At 35.1% G+C, this 20,834-nt stretch overlaps 1 protein-coding gene across 1 annotated transcript in view; it reads right to left on the bottom strand.

The window, feature by feature from the left end:
* The window catches only part of LOC148948509 (glutamate--cysteine ligase catalytic subunit-like), an 88,612-nt gene that overhangs the window by 24,454 nt on the left and 43,324 nt on the right, over window positions 1-20,834 (bottom strand). Inside the window, exons 2-4 of the mRNA XM_089094952.1 lie at window positions 17,771-17,967; window positions 7,148-7,319; window positions 3,821-4,018 (exon numbers count right to left, since the gene is read on the bottom strand). Of these exons, the coding sequence (XP_088951078.1) occupies window positions 3,821-4,018; window positions 7,148-7,319; window positions 17,771-17,967 (567 nt within the window). The remainder of the gene's footprint in view (window positions 1-3,820; window positions 4,019-7,147; window positions 7,320-17,770; window positions 17,968-20,834) is intronic.

Raw genomic sequence — 20,834 nt, 5'->3', positions numbered from 1 at the left:
ATTATATTGGCAAAACATTAAAATTACCTGTTTGACGAATATAACTTGTTTTCTTTTGGGGAGGGGGTAAGCTAATCATTAAAACAATCACATACCCTTCGTTTAAAATATCGTAAGCTACAAATTAGTGACTCTGGCTGCAACTGGACAGTAAAACATCAAGCTAAGGTTTTCGTACCTTCCGTTCTCTGTTAGGTTATTATGTATGGGGTGTTATGGTCTTTATAATGGTCAATAAAGTTTTTTATTGTTTTAAAAAATAGAGTTGTGAGAAAGAGTTAAGCTTTAGCGCAAAAAGCGAAGCGTTGAGGAGGGGACAGTCTCTTTTCATATACGGAATAAATTCTGTTCGTTTTAAATCTTAATGTCGCTCCTTACTTTCAGTTAAAAAAAACTTGTTTTTTTATTTAATTTCTGAACGTTTATAAATTAATGGAGGTTTTGATTTTGGCTCACCGTATATTAATAATTAAAACGAAATTTTCATATTTTTATTACTTTTTTTGGCTAAATGGCTTTCTCGGAAGTTGTTTAATTTTATTTACGAACTTTTTTATTAGTAATAAATATACGTAACTTACTAATTAATTCACGTAACGAACTTCTATATTCGTATATTTTTATTACGTATATTAGGGGTTTTTATTATTACATATAATAATTATTAAAAAAAATAATATAGTTTTAATAGTAACAAAATTTGAATATTAATTTTACTTTTATTTGGTTAAATGGCTTTCTCGAAACTTGTTTAATTTTATTTACGAACGTTTTTATTATTAATAAATATACATAACTTACGAATTAACTTACGTAACGAATTTCTATATTCGTATATGTGTATTACGTATATTAAGGGAGTTCGCCCCCCCCCTAGTCAATACCTTGCTCTTTAAGCTAAAGTTCGAATTTTATTCTAATTCTTTAAGAATAACCCCTTAATCACAAAAGCCGTTAATTAGAATAAATAGCTCTTATGAAAGTACTAAAAGAACTTTAGTGCAAAGAACAAGGCATTGACTAGGGGGCGAACCCAATCATATACGTAATAGTTTCTGCTAGTTTTAAGTTTTGATGCTGATTAGTTTTCAGTTGAAAAGTTTTTCAGTTGAAAACTCGTTTTTTTTAAATTTAATTTCTGATCGTTTTTTTTAAATAATGCTGGGAAATCCGGTGCCCCCTTCATAGTAATGTCCTTTCCCCTATGAAAACATCCACCATGGAAAGATCCTCCCACGTAACCCCCGGTCTGCCCCCCCCCCCAACTACCAGAAACAATTCCCCCTGAAAACGTCCGTATACTTTCCAATCTATATGTAAACATAGAGCAAAGTTCATAACTTACAGCCCTTCCCCCGGGAACTGCGGGTGATTAAGTCATCCTCAAAGACGTAGTAATTATATTTTTCGACCATGTTGAACAAAATGGCTATCTTAAAATTTTGATCGGGTGAGTTTGGGGAAAAATGAGCGTGGGAGAAGCCTAGTTGCCATCCATTTGTTTTGGTCACTTAAAAAGCGCACTAGAGCTTTTAATTTCCGTTCGACTGAGCCGTCCCGCGATATTCTAGGACCACTGGGTCGATACGATCACCCCGGGGGAAAAAACAACAAAAAAACAAATAAACACGCATCGGTGATCTTTCTTCTGGCAAAAAATACAAAATTCCACATTTTTGCAGATAGAAGCTGAAAACCTCTACAGTAGGGTTCTCTGATAAGCTGAATCTGGCTGTGTGAGTTTCATTAAGGTTTTATGACTCTTAGGGAGTGTGTCTCCTTTTTTTTTGAAAATCAGGCAAATTTTCTCAGGCGCGTAACTTTTGATAAGTATATATTTGAAATCAGCATAAAAATATAATTCTTTTGATGCATCTGTCGGTTTCAAAATTTCTCTTTTAGAGTTTCGGTTACTATTGAGCCGGGTCACTCCTTACTTACAGTTTGTTACCACGAACTGTTTGATTGAGACAATGGTTCTTCTTCTAGTGATCGTCTTTTATCATTAACATGAATTTCATTAATTAGATGTTTAAATTATATATAGTCTAGTGGTTAGGATAGTTGGCTCTCACCTATTTTGCCCGAGTTCGATTCCCGGTATGGGAAATTTTTACCTATGATGATTTCTTAAGGAAAATTCATCATCTATACAATGATTCCTGTAATTTCTGATGTAATTGTAATGTAATTTATGATGAGCTATATTAATACTTTATGTAGAAATATAATACTAAATAGAATTTTTCGAAAGAATTTATTTTATATTAATTTTTTTTTTTTTTAATTACAAAAGGTTACTATATACAGCAATTTCCTTTAAAATGAACCATTAAACAGCTCTCTATTATGATGATTAAATACCTACGATTATGACGCCATTCATCAATCTTTTACATGGATATGCAGTTTTTTCGTTAAAAAAAGGATTTTATATTATAAATAACTAGTTTTAATTACAAAAAGTTTTTAACCCCATCAACTTCCTTTAAAATAAGCCATTGAACAATTCTCTACGATATTACAGTGCCAAGCTATCTGTGGATAAGAAAAAAAAAACAAAAATAGATCCCCCTCGATGCAGAATATCGTAGTAGCTGCCACTTATCTTGATTTTCAAGCCAATATATTTCCCTTGTTATTCAATCCAATGAATTGTTAGTTTTCTATATAGGGGTTTCGGACAAGGCAGTTCTAATACTGTACTTCTTGTTTTGATCTGACTTTAGCTTTAGGAGTTATTGGCTGTTATATTTCTTAGTATTGGACGTGATCGTCTCTTACTACGTTATTACTAGCTACCGCTGCAACCCAGATTAGTATTGGACGTGATCATCTCTTACTAGGGTTCTATCTACCGCTGCAACCCGGATATGAATGTTTTATTTAATATTTTTGCATTACCGATTATACTTTAGGATTTTCTTTCTTCAGTCGATTATTTCATTATAAAAACAAACAGTTCTTTTAATATTGGAGTTTCATTAGGTTTTGTGTGAAGTGACTCCACCCCCAATATAAACAACAAATTTATCGAATCTGTGTCTGTTTTCCTACAATCAATATTATTTCAGTAGAGTCAGCTTCAATATACAAAAGTAACTCCATAACAAACTATGTCACAACAAACTATGATCAGCCAAACAGAATAAGCCCTATTGAAGACACCCACATTAAGGCTGGTTTTCAAGAGCCAATTGGTTCAAAAAGCTTGAAATCTATTTATTTCTGAATAGATTTGGCATAAGTGAAAACTTGGAATTACGTAGTTGTGCAGCAATACCTCAAATCTGCTTTTCTTACAATCAAAATTTATTCTAGTAGAGTCAGATTTCATATATATGCGTTACTCCTGACTTTACCACGGTGGGCACCAGAGATCTAGATTCATTGGATCACTATAATTTCATTTCTTGAATGGTTGCATTCACTTTCCCAGAGTGTGTCTTCGGAACGATTTGAAAAATTTTAGAAAACCGACTTTTTAATGCCTGCCAGTGATTATATCCCGGTTCGTGTGATGTAGCCAAAGAATTAGGATAAAAATAAAATCTGAAAAATTTACATATTTTAATAATATAATTCCTAAGAATTTAGGCTCTGTTTTACTGTTGATCAATTTCTTACACTACTAAACCCAAGGTAAGTAGAATTAGGTTCAGAATTACCTTTTTTATTGTAAAATTCCGTCTTTGGTTAACCCAATATGTTTTTATTTTGTTAAAGATTACACATTTGTGTAAATACCTCAATTTTTTATTAACCCAAACGTTTTAAATTGTTCACAACAAGACAGAAACAAAACAGAATCTAGATTTACCTTGCTTATAGGAATTAAGAAATTGAGCTTATATGAGATAATTATCCTCGTAAGGAGAGCAATAAAACAAACAAAGGCTGCGTTTTCAAAGTCTGTGATTTGCACTTCACAAGGTCTGAATTCAACTCTCCAGCCAACATCTGTACCTGGAAGAGGTAGCTTCAGTCTCACAGTTTGCCAGTTAGTTGACTGGATGTTCTGAAAGAATTTCAAATAAAAGAGAAATTACTCGTAAAATTAATAAAAGCATTAAAATTTGTTCTTTTGTCTTTCTGTCCTCTATCAGACAACAAATAAAGCTGGTATTGAAACAAAAACAAATTCAATATGGCACAATAAACTAGAAGTAAAATATATTATTCCCAGAAAACTCAATGAGACACTCCGTTATTTCTTCTCTTTTAAATTTTTGAAAAAATTGTATAACTTGTATTTTTGATAATATCACAATCTGTTGTGACATTTAAGCCGTAATAACAATTTTTGGGGTTAGTGAATATTTTTTAGTTTACTCGTTTTCCCTTTTTTTTTTACATAGCAATGACAATGGTAAGACTTTAAGTAGCCACATCACCTAATCAAGTTTGTATTAGATATGATTCTGGTGCAACAGTTGACTATCATTCATTTGCTGTTTCACAATTTCATGCTTAAAAACTAACACGAATAACTCTTTGCAGCGCCAAGTTACCTGTGGCCAACACAGCTGTTCATGTTCTCAGCCATCTCACTATATTTAGGGCTTCACTATTCACTGGCTCCCATGAAGTTCCTACTTCTTTTAAAGTATTTCTTATTACTTTTTACCACCTCTTTCGAGGGAGTGGTGCTTTTCGTTTGGTCCCTTCTCGAACTGTTAAAAAAGCACTGTTTTTGACAACCCATCATCCTCCAATCATAAAACACGGATTAATCTTAACATTTTCTTCAATACATCCCTAGAAAGCAGGATTAAACCATATTTTTTTGCGAACTTATTGTTTGTCATACGATTCAACTGACTAATAAAATTACTGTTAGACATTTTCGCTGGAAAGCATCTAGCATATCGTGGTCAAACTTAGATGCCCCGTATTTCAGAGCCATTCTTGACTATTGTCATTGCCGTAGCTTTTAATGTCCTAATCTTTGTTTTAACACTTACCTTTTTATTCCTCCATACTTTTTTCAGCAGCCAAAAAAAAATCAGAATGTAAATCTTGGAAAAGCCAAGCTTTCCCTGCAATATGCTGTTCTAACAGATAGAACTGATTATTAAATATACTATAAATCAACAATGGGTACACGATATAGTCATTAATATGATATAACCATTACAATATTTAGTCAATGATAATGGTGATCGATAAAACATACTCAGCACAAAATTTGATCAGCAATATTGGTGATCAATATGATGTGTGATCAGCGATATTTGTGATGAATATGATGTGTGATCAGCGATATTAGTAATCAATTCACTGTCCTAGTGGGATGGTATTGATCAATAAATGGATTATAGCGATCAACGATGGGCTTACGATATTGGTGATTAATACGAATAGCTACAATACGTGGTAAAAGATATTGGTGGTCAGTATCAATAAGCTGCTCTAAAGAGATTATATTCATTGACAAACAGATTGTGGCGGCAAAAGATGGGTTTTAAGCAATAATTGTTGATCGGAATGACTCCCAATCAATGATGTTTTAGCTTTTAAAATTAAATGACGCACTAAACTTCTTATATTAAAAATATGTATTATAATTCAGTAATATTCAATTTGTTTATAACTTCGTAAGACAACTAAGTAATTTACTATCAACTTGCGATAAGCTTATCCTATTAGTGCATTTTCAAAAAAGTGACCATAATATTTGAAATTGCACAAAATTAGGAATCTAAGGGTACATAATTTAAATGAAAATTGCCCAGAAATTCGGGAAGACTTAGAATTTTCAAAGGCCTAAGCCCGAAGCCAGTATAGTAAGCCCGTTACTACACTGTGTAAGACAATGACATAACTTACTGTTAAATGCAGCACATCTGTGTGGTATCAAACAAGAAAATCTGAATCATAGCTTATTGAAAAAGTTCAAACACGAGCATTTAGATTTGTTCTTTATTTAAAATATTTACCTTATGAGCGCAGGCTAAGCCGTTTGAGCCTACCATCTCTGCAATTTAGGAGGGGATGGATCAGGTTTGGTTAACATATTTAAAGTTGATAAAAGTATTAGAAATTGATGTTGTGGTGATTTCTTTTAGTTGAGCCCTTATGGTTCTTTTCTAAATTGGTCCATTAAATCATGGAATATGTTGCATAATCATGTCATTTCAACAAATAATACAGCTTTTAAAGGAGTTGTGCTTGGAAAAGCTTTTTACGGAAGGAACCATATGGAACCATAATGTCTATGGTCTTAGAATGGTATATTTTACTTAGTGCCTCCTAAAAGAGCAATAGGAAATTTTGTCCTTGTTCATCGTGACGTATTTGTTTTTTTTTGCCATGTGATAGACCAACAGAATTTACTATTTATGCTGCCTATCAATACACAGATAACCAACTCATGTTTACTGAGTTGTTTACATGTTTACTGACATTTTTGTTATTTTTATAATGGGGGAGGACTATTACATCTATAGCTTCGTTGCTCAGAATAAGAAACGTTGTCTATATTTTTGTTGTTGCTATTTTGTAATGCGACAGACCTATGGGAATGCTACATTTATAGTTTAGTTACTGTATTTTTAATCCTTTTTGTAACGAGACAAGCCTATGGCTTATTCTGATTTTGTTTAAAATAAATAAGAAGTTTTATAATTTTTTGGTTAAAACTGGTTGCAACAATTTAAAACAAAATGAAGTGGGTCCAAAAGTCTTTAGAGCATTCCTTCAACTGTAGAAAAATCTTAGTCAGTTCAGGTATTAGAAAGTTGTTTATTGATGCACCAGAAAATATAGATTTTAGTCCTTGTAAAATTCCCAGTACCTTGAAATATCAACTGTGGTGCTGGTCAATTTTGATAGTGAGCATTCAAATTAGTGAAGATGACACCCAGTGTCTTCTTCTCTAGTGTCTATAACTTATTTCCATAGGTATAGTTAGAGACCTATCCTAGGGAGGGGCAGCCGGCTAGTTTGGGATTGGGGGAGGGGTAAACTTAAATTCTTGTCAAAATTAGTTTAATACTCACTTTTAGGTATTTTTTGGGATGAGAGCAATAATTTTTTGAGCTGGCACTTTTTTTTTAACTACACATAAGCTTGAGTTCATCCCCTGTTTGTGCCTTAGCTAGAATTTTGGATATCTAACTACAAATAATATGGTCATTTTCCTTACATCAAAATGGTCTATCTCCTTTTCATCTTCCTGGTCAACCTTTTCGCTGAACAGAACGAGAGGATCTCTTACAAATAAATGGGCTATGTGTCGTGCAATAGGTTCTTCTACGCCTGCTTCAAGTAGTTCCAACAAGTAATGGTCATTTAAAACAACAGGGGTATCATTATACCTAAAATCATGTCGAAAGAAAATATTACAGAGCTAGACTTTGTAGAACTCACAAAGATCATTCAACAAATTACCCTCTTAGAAATAGAAGTTATCCCACACCTAAATCTTCAGCATTGAAAAATGACTAATTCTAAAAATTTGATCAGGTAAGTGTTTCAAAATTGGTAAAATTTTTGATTATTAGCTACTGACTTAAAAGTACAACCTGTAAATTTCTTTCCAAGTACTTTCAAACAAAGTAAGTTTTCAAATACGTTGAGTATAAAAAAAGAAGAAAAAACAAAAGTTGTGTCTGTCTTAAGTTGCGTCGCTTAAGTTTCTAACACCTTCCTGTGAACATTTTATATTTAAACACGCTGGAATTTTCTTACGGACTTCTAATTTCGTATCATTCAGGGAGGATAGTATATGTATATACATAGCATAGATGCAAATTTAGAATAAACAGCTTTTTTAAAGCTTCTCATTAAGGATAGGAGCAGCAGTAAACCATGGAAAAAGAAGGAAACTAGTAACCAGTTTCAGTTCTATTTTGTGTTTTTAATTTGATGTTTTATACGCGTAGACTAGCTTTCTCACTTTGCGAAACAGGCATGTAGCAGCCAGTGTTGCCAACGCTTTGAAAAAACTGTACCTTTTTCCGACTAAAATTGTACCACAAGAGATTAAGGACGCTCGACACCAAAAATGTCGTTTTCCAAGTCTCAGCGTAAGCAGAAAGTTTAAAAAAAAAATGGCCCAATTAGCAAATTTTCTCACCACCATAGGGAGCTTCCAAAGCATTGTTGGTATAAATTGATAGGGGACCTTATATGTGTCAACAGTTCGAAAAGCCAACGAGAGGCGAATTTGAAACAAAGAACCCTATAATTTCGTACTTATTGTTAAGCAAAACGCTGTCTAATCAATGTATGTACAGCATAAGTAATATGCATCCTGTATCCACAAATTTTTCAATCATGGCAGTTGGCACAACAGGAAACTTCCAAATCTGCCAAATTATTCAATGAGAGTTCTTTTGAGCTGGTTTTTAAGGTTTTTCAAGCAGGTATACTAGAATAATTTTAGGGACTGCCCTTTCCTGAAATTTAAAAAGGAAATTCTGCCCCGTTCAATCAAAATTACAAAATCTACGCTTCTAATGATGTAGGTTTCATTGAATCTGAATATCTCAATCTCTGGCACAAAAATGGAGAAGTTAACGGTTTTCTAAGATTTCCGGGAAAGTAGATCTTGGCTTTTAGTTTGCTGTCGTTCATTCGGAACTCTTATCAAAGCTATACAAGTTAAGGCAAGACCGCCCAACAAATTCTGAACAGTTTGGCCACATAAACTAAAAAAGCTTGTACTGGACGAGATAGTTTGAATCTTTAAGGTATCGAGTGACTTTAGTTTGTACCATCTGAACAGCATATTGATAATTTGCTATAGTAAGAAGAACATTCTCGACAAACTTAACATTAACAGATATACGAGTCAGAAATGAGCAAGCAAAATCAGAATGTACCGACAATTTTGTATTCTACCAAAAAATTTTCAGATGTACCGCATTGTAAAAAAACCTCTAAATTGTACCAAAAACGGTACAATTGTACCGCGTCACCAACGCTTATTAATAAGAGCATTCATTCGCTCCTCCGCATGTTCTTTCTATTTTACCTTTGCGGAACGTCTTTACAGAAACTGACAAAAAGGGCATCCGGGCTATGTATTTTGGATATAAGAAATGTCTTTTGGGACCTGCCTAATAAGCCAGAAACGGGTATCTGGTCAACAACGGGGTTGCCAACACGGTACATGTGTATCACTTTGGTACAATTTAGAAGTCTTGGTACAATGCGGGTCATTTGAAAATTTGTCGGTACAATACAAATTTTAGGGTATATATTGGTTTTACTTGCTCTTTTATTGACTCAAATATCTGTTAGCGGTTTAGTTTATCGAAAATTTTCTTCTGGTTACTGCAAATTTGTAACATGCTGGTCAAATGGTACAAATTAATTCTTTGCGGTACAATTTTAATCGGAAAACTTGCACAATTTATTTCAAAACGTTGGCAGCGCTGATCAACACTTATGTTTCGACTTATGCGAGGCTCCCATGGTGTCGATAAAGTTCATAAAGCTGTCGAAAAAGCTGATAAACCTTTTTCTTCGCTTAACTTTGTTGACTTTATTGCTGTCGGAAAAAAGTTGAACTTTATTTAACTTCTTCAGGAAAGTCCAGAAAGTTGAGCCAATAGCAGAAAACTTGTGGCCAATTTAGAATAAACCATACGCAAGTTTGGCTACATATATAATAGTGTATACCTGTTTCAATATTTTGCTTGGTAAAGAATAAGGGTTAAATAAAAAAATATTTTTATTGATTATTAAAAGGAAAAAAAATGCTTAAAAACATGGTTTTCACAGATCCATGTCTTATTATTCCAGTTTCTTTCTATGAAAAATTGCTGAAAAGTCAAAAAGGTGAAATCTTTGTGCATGATCGCGCTGCCTAAGTAAAGAACGATTTGGGCACAATATTTTTTCTTCTCCATACCCGGGCACTTTGTTTCAAAAGAGTTGTCGTAGAAACTTCGAAAAGGGCTCATTCGATTGGAAATTGTAGTGGCTAGTGCCCTTTGTAATAGTCGAGAGTGATTGGATGGCAACTAGCCCCCCTCCCCCACGCCCAACATTCTCCCAAACACATCCAATCAAAATTTTGAGATAGCCATTTTGTTCAGCGTAGTTTATTTCCTGATAAAAATATGTTTTTTAGGATGTTACTCCCCCAAAACCCTCAGGGCAAGGGTTTCAAGTTATGCCCTGAGGGCATATAATAACGATACTGGCACAATGTATTATTTATTATTTTTTTTCCCTTTAGAGCTGGGCACTTTGTATCAAAGAAGTTGTCGTAGAAACTTCTAAAAGAGATCATTCAATTGGAAATTGGAGTGGCTGGTGCCCTTTTTAATAGTCGAAATGGACTGGAGGGCAACTATCCCCTCCAGAAAATTCAATGGGCTAGGTGGGATTGAAAATTCAATGGGCTAGTGCCCTTTTTAATAGTCAAAAGTGATTGGAGGGCAACTAGCCCCCCCACGCGCATCATTCTCCCAAACATATCCAATCAAAATTTTAAGATAGCCATTTTGTTCAGTGTAGATGATTTTCAGATAGAAAATATGTTTTTGAGGAGGACACTCCCCCACAACCCTCGGGGCAAGGGTTTTAAGTTATGCCCCGGGGGCATATAGCGTTTATATAGTCGGCGCTGTCGTAGAAACTTCAAAAAAGGCTTATTTGACTGGAAATTCAAAGGGCTAGTGTCCTTTTTAATAGTCGAAAGTGATTGGAAGCAAACTAGCCCCCCCCTCCCCCAACCATCATTTCCCCAAACACATCCAATCAAAATTTTTAGATAGCCATTTTGTTGAGCGTAGTTGATTTCCAGATAGAAAATATGTTTCTGAGGAGGACACTCCCCCACAACCCTCGGGGCAAGGATTGTAAGTTATGTCCTGGGAGAGTATTAGGTTTTTATTGAACGCGTTGTCGAAGAAACTTCAAAAAGGGCTCATTCCATTGGAAATGGAAATGGCTAGTACCCTTTTTAATAGTAGAAAGTGATTGGAAGGCAACTAACACCCCTTCCACGCCCACCATTTCTCCAAAAACATCCAATAAAAATTTTGAGATAGCCAATTTGTCCCACGAGGTTCGAAGTTCGGGAGCTTATGCTTTTGAGCAGGACACTCCCCCCACAGTCTTCAGGGCAAGGGTTGTAAGTTATGCCCTGGGGGCATATAAAGTTTTATTGAAAGCATTGTCGTAGAAACTTCAAAGAGGGATCATTCAATTGGAAATTGAAAGGGCTAGTGCCGTTTTTAATAGTTGAAATTGATTGGATTGCAACTAACGCCCCACTCACGCCCACCATTTCCCCAAACACATCCAACCAAAAATTTGAGATATCCATTTTGTTGAAACGTAGTTAAAAGTTCTGGAAATAAGGTCTTTTAGGATGATAACGCCCTCAGAGCCCTCAGTGCAAGGGTTGTAAGTTATGTCCTGGGGGCATATAAAGTTTTTATTGAAAGTGTTGTCGTCGAAACTTCAAAAAGGCTCATTCAATTGGAAATTGAAAGGGATAGGGCCTTTTTTAATAGTTGAAAGTGATTGGATAGCGACTAACGCCCCTCTCGCGCCCATCATTTTCCAAAACACATCCAATCAAAATTTTGAGCTATCTATTTTGTTCAACGTAGTTGAACGTTCTGGAAATTAAGTCTTTTAGGATGATAACCCCCTCAGAGCCCTCAGTGCAAGGGTTGTAAGTTATGCCCTGGGGGCATATAAGGTTTATATAGAAAGTTGTTGTATAAATCATAGGCAGCGTGATTGCGCTGCATAAGTAAAGAACGGGGACACTCGAGAAAAAGACAAGAAACGGGGACTAAGTAAAGAGGAGGACACTCCCCCACAACCCTCAGGGCAAGGGTTTTAAGTTATTCCCTAGGGTCATATAAGAACGATGTTAGCAAAATGTATTATTTATTAATTTTTTCCTTTACAGCAGGGCACATTGTATCGAAGCAGTTGTCGTAGAAACGTCGAAAAGGGCTCGTTCAATTAGAAGTTGGAGTGGCTTGTGCCCTTTTTAATAGTCAAAAGTGATTGGAAGGCGACTAACACCCCTTCCACGCCCACCATTTTCCGAAACACATCCAATCAAAATTTTGAGATAGCCATTTTATTCAACGTAGTTGATTTCCAGATATAAATTATGTCTTTGAGGTCAGTCCCCCACAGCGCTTAGGGCAAGGGTTGTAAGTTATGCCCTGGGGGCATATAAGGTTTTTTTATAGAAGGCGTTGTCGTAGATACTTTAGAAAAGACTAATTCGATTGGAAATTCTAAGCGCTCGTGTCCTTTTCAATAGTCGAAAGTGATTAGAGGGCATCTATCCTGCCTCTCACGCCCACCTTTTCCCCAACCACATCTAATCAAAACTTTGAGATAGCCATTTTATTCAACGTAGTTTTAAGTTCTGGAAATTAGTTTTTTGAGGATGATAACCCCCCCCCCCTCGCCCCACAGCCCTAAGGGCAAGGGTTGTAAATTATGCCCACGGGGCATATAAGGTATTTATATAACACGTTGTCGCTGAAACTTCAAAAAGGGCTCATTCGATTGGAAATTGAAATGGCTAGTGCCCTTTTTGATAGTCGAAAGTGATTGGAGAGTAGCTAACGCCCTTTCCGCTCCCACCATTTCCCCAAACACATCCAATAAAGATTTTGAGATAGCCATTTTGTTCCACGCAGTTCAAAGTCCAGGAAATAATACCTTTGAGCAGGACACTCCCCCCCACAGTCTTCAGGGCAAGGGTTATAAGTTTTGCCCTGGGGGCATATAAGGTTTTTATTGAAATCTTTGTCGCAGAAACTTGGAAAAGGGCTCATTAGATTGGAAATTCAAAAATATAGTGCCCTTTTCTATATAAAGTTTCTATATAAAGTTTATATAGAAAGTTGTTATAGAAATTTTAAAAAGGGCTCATTTGATTGGAAATTGAAATTGCCCTTTTTAATATTTAAAAGTGAGTGGAGAGTAATTAACCCCCCTCTTACGCACACCATTTCCGCAAAACATTCAATCAAAGTTTAGAGATAGCCATTTTGTTCAACGTAGTTGAAAGTTCTGGAAATTATGTATTTAAGGATGACAAACCCCCCAGAGCCCCAAGGGCAAAGGTTGTAAGTTCTGCGCTTAGGGTAAATGAGGTTTTTTATAGACGGCGTTTCCGTAAAACTTTATAGGGGGCTTAGTCAATTGGACCCTTACTAGGCTTGTGCACTCGTTTCCTATCAGAAGGGATTTGAGGGTAACTAACCCCCCTCTCACTCCCATCATTTCTCCAAACACTTAAAATCAAAATTTTCAGATATCCATTTTGTTCAACGCAGTAAAAAGCTCTGAAAATTAGGTCTTTGAGAATGACACCCACCCCCCAGCACTCAGGGCAAGGGTTGTAAGTTATGCCTTGGGGGCATATTTTTATTGAAAATTTTGTCGTAGAAACTTCAAAAGGGTTCATTTGATTGGAAATTGAAAGGGCTAGGGCCATTTACAATAGTTGAGAGTGATTGGAAAGCGACTACCGCCCTTCTCACGCCCACCATTTCCCCAAACACATCCAATAAAAATTTGGAGATATCCATTTTGTTCAACGTAGTTGAAAGTTCTGGAAATTCAGTCTTAGAGAATGACAGCCACCCTAACAGACATTAGGGTAAGGGTTGTAATTTATGCTTATGGGGCATTTAAGGTGTTTATAGAAAGCGTTTTCGTTTCCAAAAGGGCTCACTCTATTAGAAATCAAAAGGCCTAGTGCCCTTTTTAATAGTCAAAAGTGATTGGAAGGCGTCACATTTTTATAGTAAAGATCGATGTGGGTATTATGTATTACTTTTTGTTGTTGTTTAGACCAGTGCACTTCGTATCGAAGGAGTTGTCATGGGAACTTTGAAAAGGGCTCATTCAATTGAAGATAGAAAGGGCTGATGCCCTTTTTAATAGTCGAAAGTGATTGGAGGGCAACTAATCCCCCTTCCACTCCCACCCTTCCACGCCCATCCTCCCATTTGCCCATTATGTTTAAAAACTAAATGTTGCCTTAAGATTAAATCAAAATGCACTGTTATAATGCTAATTCCCACTAAGGCATCTCAGCAGTATCCCAAGAACGACTGAGGGTATTATGTTCAAATTTTCTGGGCTACTTCTGCTCTTAAAATCTAACCAAATCAAAATAGCGTAAGTGTATCCAAGCTATGAAAGAAAGTAAACAGATTTTTTTGCGAATGGTACCAAGTTTTCCGTTTTAGGTCAACTAGAGGAGGTATGAAACTAAATTAAACAGTACTATTTGTGTCCAGATTTTTAAAAGGGTGTATGTGGTTAAAAATTGCTGAAAATTTTTCTCCAGCATACAAATAGCAGGCCAAACTATAAAGTCTTAAAAAACGAAAAGATTTAAAGTTTTATTTCCTTTTTCCCTGAAAAGACTATGTCAATATAAAACGAACAGAAATTAATTTAAAAAAAAATTTCCACAAAACAAGTTTTTCAAAGAAAAGTAAAGAACTCCATTAAACCAGAAATGAGCAAAAATAAAATCAAATAATCTACCAAGCGTGAAACTACCACAAATCAGTATTGATAAATAAATGAAACCCAAAACGAACAGAAATTACAATAAATAACCAAGTCTAACTCAAAACGCGCAGAAATTAACATAAGTTAGGTGCAAAACCCCTATACCTTCCCAAGGCCGGAACAAAATTTGTACTTTACTGAAAAATTACAAATGAATGTGCATTGTCAGCTTAATATACATATACTGATATTTAGTAATCAAAATGTTAATATTATTTGATTTATTAAAGTTATAAAAGTACAAACATTTATATTTTTTCAGTAAAGTGCAAATTTTGTTCTGGCCTTGGGAAGGCATAGGGGTTTAGCACCTAACTTATGTTAATTTCTGCGCGTTTTGAGTTAGACTCGGTTATTTATTGTAATTTCTGTTCGTTTTGGGTTTCATTTATTTATCAATGCTGATTTGTGGTAGTTTCTCGCTTGGTAGATTATTTGATTTTATTTTTGCTCATTTTTTTTTAACGGAGTTCTTTACTTTTCTCTGAAAAACTTATTGTGTGGAAAAAGTTTTTTAATTATTTTCATGAAAAACTTTACTAACTTTATTGAGGCCGTGGGAGCCCCGTATGAGCACGAAGTGATGAGCATAGGCTTCGGCATTGGATTAACTTTAAGTTAATTTTGGTATTTTCAAAGTTAAGGGAAAACTGAAGTTTCACGATACAAAACAAGAGATATATTTTTAATAGCAGTAAAGACCCAAATGACAGTAACAGTCTTATTGTTTGAATAGCAGTATAGATATAAAGTATGATTCCCAAAGGTCCCCAATCACCTCAGCTCACTTATATGAAAAGTGAAGTTTTTCTTTTGCATTAATGAAAACTTGTGCTATTGTTTTAAGTGCTACTATTTAAAAATATTAATTTTCGAGGAAACATGTTTTCGAAAATACGTATTGCTGTCAGAAAACTGGAAGCAATAATTTGAAAGTAGGAATGGGACCTTAAAGGATTTTTAGTCATATTCAGGGCAATTAGGTTCGTTCCAACTCATTATATTGCTTGTTAATTATATTTAAACAACAATTATAGTAGTCTTCCGTCTTACACCTAAACCTGGCCCAAATAAGTTAGTGGTTTTGGCCCCTTCAAGTACTTTTCATTGACGCTAAAGTTGGATTTAATTACCGAGGAGAGATAAGGAGTGAATCGTAAATAGGGGCAAAAAGTGACTTTTTAAATTAAACAACTTTTGAGAATTGGATTTAGCACACTAAATTTTCACTAGACTGATTTAGACTTTTGGATCACTTCCCTTAAATGTCAAGACTTTTTTAATTGCCTCCATGATTTTTTATAAGCTTCACGCAGCATATCACCATCTTGCATTGTTTTAAATCCTCCCTCCTTCCGATAAAATTTCTCCTTATTTGTCTTTTGCTTCACGCACCGTATCACCATCTTGCTTTTTTTTTAAATCTTTCTGACAAAATTTCTCCGTATTTGTGTTTTGCTTCACGCACCATATTACCATCTTGCTTTTATTTAAATCCTCCCTCCTTCCGACGAAATTTATCCTTATTTGTCTTTTGCTTCACGCACCGTATCACCATCTTGCTTTTTTTTAAATCCTTCCGATAAAATTTCTCCTTATTTGTCTTTTGCTTCACGCACCGTATCACCATCTTGCTTTTTTTTAAATCCTTCCGACAAAATTTCTCCTTATTTGTCTTTTGCTTCACGCACCGTATCACCATCTTGCATTGTTTTAAATCCTCCCTCCTTCCGACAGAATTTCTCCCTATTTGTCTTTTGCTTCACGCACCATATCACCATCTTGCATTGTTTTAAATCCTACATCCTTCCGACAAAATTTCTCCTTATCTGTCCTTTGCTTCACGCACCGTATCACCATCTTGCATTGTTTTAAATCCTCCCTCCTTCCGGCAAAATGTCTCCTTATCTGTCTTTTGCTTCGAGCATCGTATCACCATCTTGCACTTTTTAAAATCCTCCCTCCTTCCGACGAAATAACTCCTTATCTGTCTTTTGCTTCACGCACCGTATCACCATCTTGCATTGTTTTAAATCCTCCCTCCTTCCGTCAAAATGTCTCCTTATCTGTCTTTTGCTTCACGCATCGTATCACCATCTTGCACTTTTTAAAATCCTCCCTCCTTCCGACGAAATTCCTCCTTATCTGTCTTTTGCTTCACGCACCGTATCACCATCTTGCATTGTTTTAAATCCTCCCTCCTTCCGACAAAATTTCTCCTTATTTGTCTTTTGCTTCACGCACCATATCACCATCTTGCATTGTTTTAAATCCTCCATCCTTCCGACAAAATTTCTTCTTATTTGTCTTTTGCTTCACGTACTGCATCACCATCTTGCATGGTTTTAAATCCTTCCTCCTTCCGACAAAATTTCTCCTCAATCTGTCTTTTGCTTAACGCACCGTATCACCATCTTGCATTGTTTTAAATCCTCCCTCTTTCCGACAAAATTTCTCCTTATTTGTCTTTTGCTTCACGCACCATATCACCATCTTGCATTGTTTTAAATCCTCCCTCCTTCCGAAAAAATTTCTCCTTATCTGTCTTTTACTTCACGCACCGTATCACCATCTTGCATTGTTCTAAATCCTCCCTCCTTCCGAAAAAAATTCTCCTTATTTGTCTTTTGTTCTATGCAACGGAACAATGTAAGCTGTGCCACTTCATATTCTAGCGGCAACATTAATAAACAGTACGGCAAAAAATAATTAATAGTTAAGAAATGGCTTGATCGTGTAAATTATTTTGAAGGCTTGAAGTACCAAAATTAAGCTATATATGTGTTTCCTTTTAATAATATAAAAAAAATCGATAGAAAACAAGCAGTTTAACGTTTCTATAATCTGTCAATTCGTTTTTATAATCTAGAAAACATTTTTAGGATCCATTCTAAGTTAATTTTGTTTGTATCTGTTATTTTAGCGGATTCATCTAAGGTAGTAGGCTAAATCACTGTGAAATCTTCCTAAATAATACCTAAATAATATGAAATCTTCATAATTGTTTCTTTGTGGCATAACTGACTGATCGATTTACAACTGAAGAAGCAAGTTTTGAGCTAATATGCAATCTATGCATTATGTTTCAGTGTATTTCCCATATGCTTTTCAATGACAAAAAAACTTAATTTTCCTCCAGAACCAAAGATATGAATAGTTCCATTTTCCTATTCAAAACTATTTTTAATACAATACTACCGGACAACAGATGACTTATTTCAAAATTAACAACTTTACGTACCGAGAACCTTCGTCAGATATATACGCACTGATTGAGTCGTAACGAGATTTGGGTATTATGAAACGATCACGGCTTAGTGGTTCAAGTCCCCTTTCTTCTTTAGTCCGGCAATCCACACATTGGGAGATAATATTCCATCTACAATCAGTTCCTGTGAGGAAGCCTCTATGTACTGGAGAAGCCGCGGTTAGTGCTAGCTAAAAAAAAACAAAAAAAAAACTAGAAAATAGTAACTTAATCTTTATAAGGAATAAAACATTACCGGGTCAAATTGTGGGCAAGCGTGATTCTTATTATTTCTAGCACTATCTATATCCATATAATTGGTACATGTCTGTCACTTTCAGCCTGTCAGTGATCTTCAGTTTAGGAAACAGTCGCCTATTATACAGAAGGTACCTAAAGCAAGTTTTTTTTCCATTGAACAGACACAGTCCAAGGATATCTGATGACTAAATTAGATTTTACGGTCTGATATTCTTTCTATCTATCGTTTGCCAATGATAGATAGAAAGAATAATTTGTTTGCTAGTTTGCAAACTAACTATTTGTAAATGCTAGTTTGCTAGAATTGTTCTAACTTATATAACCTTAGTAGATTGGCTTTGCTTCATTCATCATTTCTTTTCTATCCTGGACGCCATGGTTAAACAGCACTATTATGCTCACTGAGCATGATAGCCATGAGTTCCTTCTATTATGTGGGTGAAAAATACTGAAGAAACTATATCAAGGTTTTAGTAGTCAAGTTTAAGTTGACCTGTTATGTTTAAAAATAGTTAAACATAAATAAAGAGTCTTGGGGTTTTATTTAATTAAACAGCATTAAAGACAAGGTCTCAGGTCATTATTCCGATTAAAAGACATTTTTAAACACAAGTTTTCAACAATTTGGTTTCACCATTAGAAATCTTACAAAAGAGAAAGAAAAAATACCTACAAATGTCATCCCATTCGTAGTAATTTGTGAGTTCAAGCAGCTAGGCTATTGCACTTGTGGTGAGGTCTAGTTGAATCTTTTGCTGCTCATAGTATTTTATTTTTATTTTTTATAGTAGGCTAAATTTAGATTGCTTTGACTTTTTTACCTCTAATTTTGTTTTTCCAACGCTCATTTATTTTTGCATGTTCACAGTTTTGTTTTTGATGGTATTTTTGATATAAATTTTCTGAACAAGGTTTTTAGCATTCTTGGTATGTCAGTGGAGTTTATGTTTTGTTTTGATTGGCTCGTTATTTATTTTCGTCACTTGTTGGACTTCTAATTTTATTAGGCTATTAACGAGAAAATTCATTAACAACTTGTTGCCTTCAAAGAGTTTTATTTGAACAAACTATTTTGTTTGGCAAATTGTAAATGTCTTCAAGTTCATAGTTCAATCATGAACATCGAGACAGCGAGGGTCACGCCATTATTTCTTTTTTACCATCCTGCATGTACGGGAACTGGGCACATCTTATGTTTTTTTAATATGATTACACAAATTAAAAAAAAACGTCCCCTTCAAAAACCACCAATGACAAGGAAAAGAGACTAGTGTGTTTACAGTTTTTTTCCTATTTATAATGACGCCAACACCAGTTCTTCAGTGTCTTTAATTCAAATTTCAACTGCAAAAAACCTATATTAATTTTGCTGCTGCCTTCCTAAAACAACATTGCCTAAAACCACATCCCTATGTCCTAGTGATCATTCGGTTTTAAATACTCAAGGCTTTGATTACACTCACAAAAGTTTTGCATATCTCTCGGATGAGAGCAGACAGACAGAGGATCTGTGTGACAGGTCTATGTCTCGGCCCAAATTCTGAAGGTATAAAATATTCAGGCAATTCTAAAAATTTAATTTATTTTACCATGGTAGATGACTGGGAAAGGTAGAGGTTCCCTCAGCATATTTTCCTGTTTTTGACCCCTACCCTTCTACTGGACAACTGTGGCCTGAACCCACAAGCCTTTGTCTTTTTACCTCACACTTCACCGTCCTATAAAAACAATCTCCTGGTAGGATGAAAGGTTTTGATACGATTTTCCTCAGGCTGTGAAGTGATTGCTGTGATCAGGATGTGATTGTGTGAAGTGATTGAAGTGATTGTTTTCCTCAGGCTGTGATGATGAGAAATAATTTTTAAAAATAAAGATTTTTTAAAATCTAAAAATACAAACTTTATCGGCACATTTCAAATCTCGTAATGAAAGAACTTAACGAGGCACTGGCATGCCCGTGCCCAGGGAATTGATCCTTGGGTGAGGGGATGTTAAATTACAACATCAAATGCCAGTTTAGCCTCTAAGCTGACAAAACTTAATGTTTGTTTTAATATCTATGCATGGAAGAGGATTGGCATCAAGACAGAGAGCCGTGGAGTCTGGCCTTGGTTAAGAAGGAACTTGACCCTTTCCTGTTCGGCTTATATTACTTCCAAAAACGATTACTTCGACGAAAAATGGCAATTGTTTTAATTTCATCCCTTACTTAACAGGTGTCCTTATTTTCGTTTCATAAGATTATAGAGGTTATAACAAGATCCCAGAAAAAATATGTCTATAATGATATAGACATATGATTAGCATTTTAAGGATTTCTTTTCGGCTGTCGGAATTTATCATTAGTTTCTATCTACTTTCATAAAATAATAATATCGCTTATAATGTTCAGTCTGCGGCTTAGAATTGGCAACGATTAATAAAGTAAAACGAGTTTGTAAGCTGAAAAAAAGGAAAGTACAAGTACATTATAAAAAGGAAATTAGGTAGATAAAAATTGCGATTCTTAAACAATAGAACAATGCAATGCTTAACTTGTTTATTATATAGACCAAACCAATATTTAAACAGCGCCACTCGGAACAAAGCCAAAAAAATCAATTAATTTGCAGTGTATAGTGGTAGTGGATAGTGTCTGATTTAGTTTGCAATGTACCACTCAACAAGTAAGGAGAATGTGTGGTTCCGCAAACTGGAGAAACAACGGCACCGAGTTACAGCGCGCCATCATTTGAAATCATATCTAGTGGAGTACATATGGCGGGTGGCAGTGACGTCAGAGCTCCTTTCAACGTGA

Source organism: Artemia sp. Qi Xiang Cuo, chromosome 9, assembly GCF_049724085.1.
Source record: "Artemia sp. Qi Xiang Cuo chromosome 9, ASM4972408v1, whole genome shotgun sequence".
In the NCBI taxonomy this organism is placed as follows: Eukaryota; Metazoa; Arthropoda; class Branchiopoda; order Anostraca; family Artemiidae; genus Artemia; species Artemia sp. Qi Xiang Cuo.
The sequence above is the reverse complement of the archived record's forward strand: the minus strand, read 5'-3'. Positions and strand labels throughout refer to the sequence as shown.